Source organism: Melampsora larici-populina, assembly GCF_000204055.1.
Source record: "Melampsora larici-populina 98AG31 unplaced genomic scaffold MELLAscaffold_256, whole genome shotgun sequence".
NCBI classification, from domain to species: Eukaryota; Fungi; Basidiomycota; class Pucciniomycetes; order Pucciniales; family Melampsoraceae; genus Melampsora; species Melampsora laricis-populina.
The window spans coordinates 1-11655 of NW_006769010.1; the positions used below are offsets into that span (position 1 = coordinate 1).

An 11655-nucleotide genomic window follows, 5' to 3' on the forward strand; every position below is an offset into this window, starting at 1 on the left:
CACTTGTGAGCGAGAGTGAGGGCCTTTGTTGAGTTTCCGTCCGTCCGATCACATGTTGTTTTGATTTGTGTGCTCTACCAGGACAAATCATTAGTATAATTTACTAGAAATGGCGATCAGTCCATTCAATTATGCATCCTTCAACGACGCTATCAGTCATAGACCATTCTTGCTCATGATGAAGATGCTTGCCAAGGAGCTACGGTTTTGATGGGTTTGATCTGCGCGTATTCAATAAATTGGTATATTGGAACATGACATCATCATTTACAAAATCGGGGATTAGAAGAAAAAGACCGAAAAACAGACCGAGACTTTCAACACAGTTCTTCATCCGGACATTATTCCACTTTGCCACCTTGTACAACATCATCACTGATATTTGCAAGTAGCCTAGAATACAGTAGTATTTTGATCGGTATGGTCTGTGATACATGCATCTCCGATGGAATGGTATATTGCATTAGTTACATAGAGAGCAAAGAGCATCGAAGGCTCGCAGAGGCTCACCAATTGAAAGGACGAGATGATACTCCTCACGAGGACGTGATGGCTTAAGAGGTTAGTGACTTGTTCCGATCACCTTTGAACTGATCAATCCTGAACACGATCGGTTTACCAGAGGAATTGAATATGAAATGATGGTGGCATCAACCGTCACCTGCTCGCTATCGCCTATAAAGAGTGACCTCAATCCTGGAATTGAAAGCTCCTATTGTTCATCACTCGCACTCATACACATTGAAGCAGGCTTCAAAAACAAAACAAATCACATATCAAAATTTTCTTTATCGCTTTTCTCAAGAATTTACTTAATCCTTTACTTTTTTTGAAGTCCTAAACCAATCAACATGTTGAAATTACACTTCGTCGTTCTTTTGCTCTTTATTTCACCTTTCATTCTTCATCAAACTTTGGCGCGTCCAACTGGTATTGGATTCAACCGTTACGATTCAAGCAGTGCTACTCTATCAAACATGAGAATGTCAAGAAGAGGCGAAGAAGAGGGCGCAAAGGGCCATGAAAAATCAGATTGCCCCGAGAAGGAAGAACAGAAAGAAGGCCAAGGAAAACCTGAAAGCAAAGAAGTAAGTTGTACTGAAATCGAATTGAATGTAATCAATTTCTTATCCCTCTCTCATCTATCAGGAACACGGTCCAGAGAAAACACCGGAAGGAGAAAAAGAAAAACCATGCCCCGAAAAGAAGGAAGGCGCAGAGGCAGGCTCTGTGAGTAGCGTTTATAAGATCATAGTTGTATCAACACAATCTCTGACTCTTTCACATCCAGCAGGAACATAGCCCGGATAAAAAACCCAAAGGAGAGCAAGAAAAACCATGCCCCGAAAAGAAAGAAGGCGCAGAGGGAGGATCCGTGAGTAGCGTTCATAAGGCCAATAATCTCATCAATCACATTGATCCTTTTTTCTTATCTCTTTTACATCCATCAGGAACAAAGTCCGGAGAAAAAACCTGATTGCAAAGAAGGTGAAGGAAAACCCGAGCATGAAGAGAAGAAAGAAGGATCAGAGAAACCAGAAAAGAAAGGACCAGAAGAACCATGTGAGAAGCAAGAAGGAGAGCACAAACCAAAACATTAGAATTATTTTATACCTTTGTGATTAGTTTTTGTTAGTATAATTTCAAAGTGTTGTTTCACAAATAATCAGTGATTGTTTCTTCTTGAGATCTATTGTAAACATTTTTAAATTTCCTTGTTCGTGTATATTCACTTATTGTGAGTTTTAAGGAGGACTTATTGTGATTCTTTTCAATTATATCGTCTCTTAAATTATCTTAAATACGCAAACACACTACCTGCCAGCCCTGATTCAAGCATTGCAGCTTAGGTTGCAGCGCTTCTGAGGGTGTAACTTGGCGGGGACCCAATACCTCTCACTTTTGCTGGACCAAATTCAATTTCACTTTTCAGAAGTTGAACTGTTATGTCCGGTGTGCTGCGTTGATATACTCTCACCATTCTTAAAAAATATCCGATGCTCTTTACTTGAATGATTTTGTGTTTCGCATCCAGGCTTTGAAGTCACAGAGAAGGATGTGTTAAAGTGCAACAAAGCACATTTTGATGTTGATTCATAATCATTTCTGGTTTAGAAAAAGAAAAGAGGGAAAATTCGGAATTGTCTTACTGTCAGTCAGTAACTGTAAACACCTCAAACCCTTGGGATTTTGAAGAGTTTTTTTGTTGATTGGCCTTGATCTTACTATGGATTTTTCACCTTGTTATTGTTCTTTTGCTTTGCTTTGCCCTAAAACTCAATTGCATCATATAGTCGTGCCCTATCTCCATCTTGACCAGTTCATAACACTACAGCCACACCCATCCAAAACCTGACCGTGGTCAATCAAAACCTCAGGAGGTGATGTCTATGTGTAGTGTCCTTCGCTGAGTAACGGCATATATGAATCTTGGTTGCAGAATCCTTGAGAACTCAGTTCCGCCAAATTCCATTTGTAAAACTCCAATAAATCATCTACTTTCATCATCGAGTTTAAGTCTGTCATTCATGTTGCATATTCATCAGGGGGGCTGAAATCAACCTAATATGGTCTCCTTTGATTGTTAAGCAGATCAAAGACAAAAGTTCCCTTAAGCTCAAGCGGGCATCACAATGTTACATCTAGTCTCTGATGAAGCTGCAGCACAGTTATATCTGATTGATTTACAGGAAACACACCAGCTGTTGGGAAAGTGTTATGTCACCCTATTGTCACACAGCAGCACATTGTGAATCCCAGCTAAAACACAAACGTAAGGATGAGACAGCCAGGAATTTAGCAGATTCTGTTCATAATCAAAAATCTACTTCCAAAAATATTTATAGGAGTCTTTATATCAGGAAAGATAATTGAATTGGCAACTGTGGTTTGGAAAAAGATGCGAAGATATGATATATTCTGACCAGGTGTCTGTCTCTCTATCTCTGACACCACAGGCATCTATTAGGTTAAATCAAATGTGAAACTTAATGTGGTGACAGAGTTCACAATAAGTTTCAAATTCGGATTGAAACCTATTAAAATACAAGGTCCCCCCCTTGCCTTTAGTAGGTTCCAATTGAAAAATTGAGACTTATTGTGGACTCAGACACCACAACTTTGCTCAATCGGGTCTTGAACATAATAATTCCCGCAGTGTGACTAACATTTACTTTTGGGTTTAATACAGACTGGAAACAGTAAACATATTGTATGGTTGTAGAGGGATCAATTCCCGTTTTACAATCAGATTGGTATAGCTAGACCTTCGCCCCGGCCACTCCCCAGCCACTTCGACCTACCCCGCAGCCCGAACCCGCGGGACCCCCGCAAGCCGGGAGGTACGATTTTTTTCCCAAAGCCCGCCCCCGCATTTCCCGGCGGGAGGCCGGGGGATGCGGGGGGTACCTCCAAAAAAAAAAAAGTAGAACAAAAAAAAACCAAAAAAACCAAAAAACCCACCAAAATCCGAAAGAAGACACGCCAAGGGGTATGAAGGTTGCCTCACGACGCAAGGGAGGTAAGTATTTGGTTTGATCGCGACTGGTGCGACTTTCAAGGGGCTCGAATTTTTTTTTTTATAGAGGTGAGTTTCATTTTCACCGTTTTTAAATCGGCCTACCTCTTAATTACACTTTCCCGCTCCCCATTTCCTTATCAAAGTTAACCTCACCTTTTTCCTTTTGATTTCCTTCCGGATGGATCAAATCGATCTCACTGGTGATTCAGCAGCGGGGAAAGCCGGCGAGAATCAAGATTCCAATGTCAGCACGACCAATTCCAACGGGAAACAAAGCTGGGTATGGACTCACTTCAACCCTAGCGCCTGTGGGAAAAAGGTACAGTGCTCTGTTACGTTGAAACGAGGAATAGAATGCGGAGCCCTCTTGGCTCGTGATGCACGATCGAGCACAAAGGGCATGTCGGATCATCTGACCTCCAAACACAAGCTTGAAGATCCTAACAAGAGAACCAAACGTATGGGGATGATCAACCAAGGCGTGGAGAGTCGGAAGACCAAAAAAATGGTATGTAAAGGGTTCACTCTTCTTTCCTTTTCCTTCGTGATTCTTTTCATCATTATGGACCAGTTTCTACTTGCTTCTCATCCATCTTATTTTCTTCCTTCTCTCTCGAAGCCTTGCTTGTCTACTGCTTTGTTAAAGACAGCGATATGTTATCTCGTCAGTGATTGTGACCTGTCTTTTGCGATGATGGAGAAGAAATCCTTCACCACCTTACTTCGTCTCCGTAACCAAGAAACCACGTCTATGCTAGTCAAAGAGGACGCTCTGTCTCGACACCTACGAGAAGTTTTCCTATTCCATCAAGATCACCTCAAAGGACAACTCCTTGCTGAAGCTCCTGCTGTATCTTACACCCTTGACGCGTGGACCGGCCCCAACAACACCACATTCATGGCTATTACCGCTCATATGATCAAGTCAAAGTTTGAGAAGGTCGATGTCCTTCTTAGTATCCCGCACGTCGAGGGTAAGTTGTCTATTCCGCTTTAGATATTTTTGTTTGATCGTTATACTGACACTTGATGAACTTAGGAGCTCACACTGGAAAGACCTTTGCTGATTTGTTTATGGAATCAATCTTGCGTTATGGTGGTCTCAAAAACCTGGCTTCGATCACTACCGACAATGCCTCTTTGAACAACACGATGGCCAAGGAGATCGAAAATGCTTTGGGTGGCACTTTACAGGCTGACAAGCACCTCTTAGGATGTGTAGCCCATGTACTCAACCTAGCCGCTCAAGCTGGCCTCAAGGTCCTTGGTCCGCTTGTTGAAGACTCAAACGAGGATACTCCATCCAATCCAATGGCAATCAACGCCCTGGTGGACACTCCAGATGGAGCCCATGTGGACATGGCGTCTGTCTACAAACGAGTCCACGGTCTCGCTACCTAGACTCGTGGCAGTCCTCAGCGCCTCGAGGCATTTCAGAACTTCATCCGTCTCTTTCCACCAGACTTACCATCTCCAACCGCGGCTCAGTGTCTAATCGATGATGTTTGAACTCAATGGAATTCCACCTACGCTATGTTTGAGCGCGCCTTGTTACTCAGGTATCACAATGTCATTTTACTAGTCACTGGCAGGCCAGTGAGTTCCATTCACCTCAATACAATCTCAATTCAATGTCAGTTCAATATCAGTTTGACCTCCAATGATGTTTGAGTGGGGGATATTCATGGGCTGCATAATCACACAAACCTTCCAGACATTCTGACACCTTCATGTGTGGACATGCAACCAAACTTTATTCCAGTTCATTCTGGAAGGTTGTTTGTCTGTTACTCTAGGCCAAACATTGAGATTGGATTGATATTGAACTGACATGGATTTGAGATTGGATTGAGATTGGATTGAGCTGGACGTACTCACTGGCCTGCCAGTGAGTAGTAAAATGACACTGTGTATGTAGTTTTCTTTTTTTCACGATCCTTTGCTTTTCACTTATATAATTTCATTTGTATCATGTAGGACCGCCTGCAAACAATTCTCGGCCACTCCAGAGGGCGCAAAGTTCAAGTTATTGTCGATTGAGTGGAAGCAACTCAAAGTAATGATGAAGTTTATCAAACCTCTTAGTGATGCTACCAAGTGTCTCTGTGCGACCAGGTATCCTACAATTAATACCGTTATTCCGATCTACGTGGTTGTGATTAATAAGTTACAAGCGGTGGGTTCATCTGCTTCACCTCCTTAACTTCGCGGCTGCTGACCTTCTACATCTCTAGGTTTGGTACACATATGACTTGGCTCAGCTTATCCCAGCAGCGGATGACATAATCAATAAACTGCAAACGTACCTCACTGCTGCTTTAAAGAAGCCAGGCCCTGTTTGTTCGACAATTCTCGATCCTCGTGTAAAATTGGAGTTTTACAAATCTCACTTCGACTCACTCTCTATATGTGGTCACTCGTCGGACTCATTGAAAGCGGACTTTATTGAGGTGGCACAGGCTTATGCAAGCTTTGCAACTCCTGACATAATCAATACCCAAGCTCCAACTCTCACACCTGCTACATCACTCGACGACGAACTTTTTGGGGTGCCAGATCTCGGTGACAATAATTCGGTCACAAACGAGATTACCCGTTACCTCTTGGAGCCACTCGAGCACAAGGACAATTGTATCCTTGCCTATTGGAAGGGAAGGGTGAAGGCTTACCCTGCCCTGTCTGCAATGGCACAGGCTTACCTTGCTATTCCGGCAACCAGCTGCCCCTCTGAGCATGTCTTCTCTGAAGGCCGTGCTGTATTCCAACATCAGAGATCAGCACTCCATCCTGCTACCGTTGAACGTCTTCTTTGTGTTAAAGAATGGTATCGTGCCTTTGGGCCAGTTTTTTTTGATGGCCTCAATGATTAGGATTTATAAGTGAATTAGTCTAATTACAAAGGAGCGCACTATTTGGCGCCCGCTTTCGAAAATCCCCAACGCCCGCTTTTCTCGGTACTTTCCCGCGCGTTCAAGCCAAATTTGGCCGCAGCCGCAGCAATTATGAGAAACCGGGCATTAGCCTGAAACCGGTTTGCCACATCTCACCTCTCTCACTCAGCATTCCTCCTAACTTGAAGACGACGTACCAATATCAAATTGGACCACGTTTTGTCAGACTAATGAATCTTTCAAGAAAGTCACTCCTACAGATCTTGAACAACCGGTGATGCAACCTTCTCATCTCCAATTCTGAGGATGAAAATCTATTGAACCAAACATTTATCTTTTTCGAACTCCTATTTTGACTGATTACAGTTGAAGTTGTATCTTATGACCGTCTTATCATTATCATATTCAACCTCATCATATTTTAATCGATCCCGAGTCAAATGATTGTTGTGAATGTATCTTATTTTTTATTCAGGTTGATCTTGATTAGAATGATTGTTTGAACTTGTATCTTTTTGGCCTTGGTTGTTTCTGAGTACAACAGTCTTTCATTTTATTTGAACTTTTATGACTGTTAACCACCTCACTCCAGGATTACATTGCAATCGGGGTCTTTGAAAAAGCAAATTAAGACATTGGATTTCAAAAACTATTGACAATATGCTTGTCATAAACCATGGTCTAACTCGGCATGTGTGTACGATTAAAAACCGGTTTGAAACCGGGCTACGGAAAGATGTAAAATTTGAAAACCGGGCATCGTGTTTTCAAAACCGGGCGTCGTGTTTTCGAAACCGGGCGCCAAATAGTGCGATCCATTATGAAATTGAAAGTACAAAAATGTACCCCTTTGTCAATGCGCGCAAAACCACCTCCATCTGCCCCCCCAGAGGGTCTTCCAATCTGCGGGGAGTGCGGGGATTTCGCGGGATTTGCTGTTCCAAATTGCCTCCCGCATCCCGACCTCGCGGGGTCGGGACGCGGGGAGTCCCCGAAATTCCGGGGCCGGGGCAAAGGTCTAGGTATAGCACATCTTGGAGCTTTCTTGGTTTGTAAAACAAGAGGCTTCTCTTAGCACACTTCAAGAGCCTTATAAGTCCAACTCCCAGAATACTTTAAACAATCACATATCAGATCAGGTTGATTTTTTTCACTCCAAAAGTAACAGGTGCTCCAATGAGCAAGTCATAATCCGAGCAAATATTGTATATATGGAAAGCCCCTGAATGCTTATGAATCCCAGGTAAACATCAATTGCTATATCATTTCTTGTCATGATATGGGCAAAAAGAAACATCTTCAAAATTTCTTTGTGATACTATCAATTGGCTACTGCAAGCAAATACCAAGGTGTCCTGCCAAGAGCCAAACAGAGATCTTAAACGCGTCTGATCCTAACCATATTTTGGTCCGACCCGTCAAGCTGGCGTGTCCGAGCGGTCTAAGGAGCCAGATTTAAGTCTTCAGCATGTCGAGCGCCTGGATTCCTGGTAGTGAAAACTGCGTGGGTTCGAATCCCACCGCCAGCATGTTCTTTTTGCAGCTTCCAAGCCAGGTTGTAAATATTTTCGAGGAATTTCTAACAGGTCTGTTGAGAAGTAGTGGAATGGTAATTAATGAGTATGTAAACGAGCTGCGGAAATGTGATTGAGTTGGGATCGTCGTCACCTCACATGCTTGTAGCAGGGGGCATCAAGGCTGATAGTCAGAACTGGAATTGATTGCGTTTGCTATAGTAGGATTCTGGACACAGCAACCGTACCGCACATGTTTCCAATTAAGCAAGATCATTAACTAAGAATCGGGTACTGCTTCATGGAGAGAGAAGAGATTGTAAATGGAATCACAAGAAAAAATACAGCTAAAACCTGCCTGAACGTTATTATACATGTCACTCGCATATCAATATAAAGGATGAAATGAAAAAATGACAAACAAAATCACGAAAAAGCTTGGAGGCCAGTCATTGCCTTACCAAGAATCAATGCATGGATATCCTAAGTTCAAAAAAATCAAGAGATGGATGATGTCAGCTTGCGTGGTTCAAGTAAGACGAGCGAGCTATGAGACCAACATGAGTGCCTTCATATGTGTTTGCAACTTGAAGGTTAGCAGCGATACGACCAATATGATACTCATCTGAGACTGCATTTCCACCCAGGACATCCAACAAAATTCGAGCGTGTTCCAAAGCCTTACCGCAGTTATTCCGTTTCAATAAGCTGACCATTTCGGCTATCGATATCGCAAAAAAGCATGTCAAGCCAAATCAAGTAGAGTATGAAAATTTTATAAACTTACGGCACCATGTTCCCTGGTCCTTCAATCGACCCAGTTGAATGGACGCGCAAAGTCCAAGAACTGCCTCGGTGTTAGCATCAACGAGCTTTTTCTGAACAAGTTGAAAACTAGCCAAAGGCCTATTAAATTGCACTCTGTCCAGAGCATACTCTCTCGCTCTCTTGACACAATCTTCCAGGGCTCCAATCACTCCGAAGGATATACCAAGCCTTGCACTGTTGAGACAAGAGAATGGGCCTTTCAAGCCAGTTACTTTTGGAAGTACATTTCCAGAAGGAACAGGAACCGAGTCCATAAAGATGGAGCCTGTGGTGCTTGCCCGTAGTGCCAGCTTATGTTGGATTTTAGGGGCCGATAGTCCGGGCATACCCTAACACGATCGTGTCCAGAACATGTAAAAGAGGGTAGCATAGGCTAAGTTGAGAGGTCATCACTCACTTTCTCTAATATAAATCCCCTTATCTTGCCATCCCATTTACACTTGGCCCAAATAATGAACACATCGGCAATCGGCGAGTTGGTAATCCAGGTTTTACTTCCATTCAAGACTAAGTAGAGCAAATTGAGTCGTGATTGATGCAGCTGGAATTTGGTGAATTTGATGGCACATACCAAAGCCCCCGCTACCGTCAGTCGCTTCCATGGCTGTGGTCAACATTCCAGCAGGATCTGATCCATGACTAGGTTCAGTGAGCCCAAAGCAACCAATCATGTTACCACTAGCTAACTCCGGTAGATAACGTTGTTTCTGTTCTTCGCTCCCGAACTCATCTGTAGTCGATCATGAATTTCAATCATACGTCAATGGCCGCGCGGGTTTGATAAAATTTTGGTACTTACTGATGGGATGCATAACTAAAGACGACTGCACGCTCATTGCAGATCTATAACCTGAATCTACACGTTCGACTTCACGAGCAAGTAGACCGTATGCGACGGTAGACACCTGAAATCGATTCGTGAGTTGATGTGTCAGGCTGGCTTATGAGATCTGTCTACTGAGAGCATCAGAAGCCGGTAAAAACGATCTCACACCCGCACATCCATAACCTGATATGGTAGGTCCAAGAAAGCCAAGTTTTCCCATTTCAGACATCATTGTTGAGTCGAAGGCTATGACATCAAGATATACAGGTTAGGGAAGATCAAGCTAAGTTTGAAGGTACCAAGAAACTAAGCACACTGACTCTCATTCCTGTGACCCTCTAGTACCCTCGGCATCAAATTCGTTTGACAATATTCATGACTAGCATCCCTGGATGAACGAGTTCACATGGTATCAGATCAGAGCACTTGAAGCTAATTTTAGAAACAATTATTGATAATTTGTTTTCTAGAACCAAAAACGACGTGCTTGATTGCGATTTCTTCTTCGTTCAATAAACTCTTCTCAAGTCGCAAAGGGTCTTCCCAATCGTAAGGGACGAATGAAGTTGATTTACTTTCTAAATTTGTAGTGTTGATTGAATATGGTCGTAAGTCACTGTTCGAAACGATGCTTGGTCGGCTCAAGTTCCTAAGAGGCTTTGAAAGGAGACGAATGGACATTTCTTTAAAACTGATGAAGTTTTGGTGTTTAATAGAAAGTGAGGAAAAGTAAACATTTGACGTCACTTCATGACCAGTGCATACATTCAGCTCTTCACTTCTCGGTGCTTGAAGGAGTGTACCGTCACGGTACCGACTACTTCGGGCATTCCTCAGCAATATCATGATGCAACCTTTTCAAAAGCGAAATGTGAAGTTTGAGCATGGAGCCTCAGGCTGAACCTATCAATCCGATATCTGATGGTACTCATATTCGTTTTCCTTCGACCAAACCAACCAGACTAGCGACATCGAAATCATTAAAATCATCTCTATCTCGTAACTTGTTACGATGCGCCAAGTGGTGAGTAAAAGATGTACTGATATTTAAGAGTCATGAAGTTAGGTCAGTTGTACAAGCTCACTTCTGGTCATATTTATAACTGAATGACTTTGAAATTCGGGATAGGTCATCAGACGGTTCTGCAATTCTGACAGAAGCAGAAGATCGAACCATTCGGCTATTCGTTTGGTAAGCTTGATTCTTTGTGGTCAGTTATGATGACAGATATTCATCAGCGAGGTAGCTACAAATATGAAACTAACTTTTTTTTCCATTCATAAAAATTCATATTCAGCCCTCCTCCAGTGGCAGAGAGCTCCGAGGATAGCGAGGACAGACTTCATGAAGAATGGAAACCACGCAAGGAGATCACAGCTGCTGATGCTGTATTGTCTACATGCTGGTTCCCACATTCACGTTCGGATGATCCAGCCAGGTATTGTTTTGCTACGGCTGTCAAAGATCATCCGATACATCTTCTAGATGCAACAGACGGGAGGGTTAGTTCGTAGATTTATATTCATTGCTTCTCCTAGCCTAGTGGCGACGGTCTGATGGACAGGTGTAATGCAGTCGAATTTTGCTGTACTAACTGATTTGAAGTTGATTCATCCAAATAGCTTCGGGCGTCATATCCCCTCGTGGATCATCGAGAGCGAATGGTTGCTCCGCATTCTATGCTGTTTTCCCAAGATGGTACTAGGTACGTAATGGTCATCAAAATTTGTTCACCCTTCGAGAGATTCACACAGAATGGTACCCACAGTTTATATGCAAGTCACGAATGCGCTATTGAAATATTTGATATTTCGAGACCTGGTTGTCCCGGTGAACGTTATAAAACCTCACCTACCCGTCGAAGTCGAGATGGTCAAAAAGGTAAACTTGATTTAATTTATTCATCTTGATTTTTATGGTAAACTTTGCTCAAAATGTTCATATATTCCGTTAGTATCATCGGGTCCTCTAAGTCACCTCAGCATCAGCTCCTGCCTCTTGCCTATCTTTTTCGGATGAGTTCTTTTTGTTTTTCTTTTTCCTTTTTTTTCTTTTCTCTTTTTTTTTTTTTTTTC

The 11655-nt window shown here is 42.7% G+C and overlaps 2 protein-coding genes across 2 annotated transcripts; one reads left to right on the forward strand and one right to left on the reverse strand.

The window, feature by feature from the left end:
* Window positions 1–851: 851 nt before the first annotated feature.
* Window positions 852–1601, forward strand: MELLADRAFT_114602 (uncharacterized protein; the record flags this gene model as incomplete). Its single annotated transcript, XM_007419581.1, has 4 exons — window positions 852–1088; window positions 1150–1230; window positions 1292–1375; window positions 1452–1601. 4 exons carry the CDS (start codon window positions 852–854, stop codon window positions 1599–1601), a joined length of 552 nt encoding a protein of 183 aa, XP_007419643.1.
* Window positions 1602–8351: 6750 nt separating this feature from the next.
* On the reverse strand, window positions 8352–10871 carry MELLADRAFT_54358 (uncharacterized protein; the record flags this gene model as incomplete). Its single annotated transcript, XM_007419582.1, has 9 exons — window positions 8352–8408; window positions 8486–8646; window positions 8713–9082; window positions 9151–9260; window positions 9325–9483; window positions 9553–9658; window positions 9746–9825; window positions 9900–9967; window positions 10846–10871. 9 exons carry the CDS (start codon window positions 10869–10871, stop codon window positions 8352–8354), a joined length of 1137 nt encoding a protein of 378 aa, XP_007419644.1.
* Window positions 10872–11655: the final 784 nt, after the last annotated feature.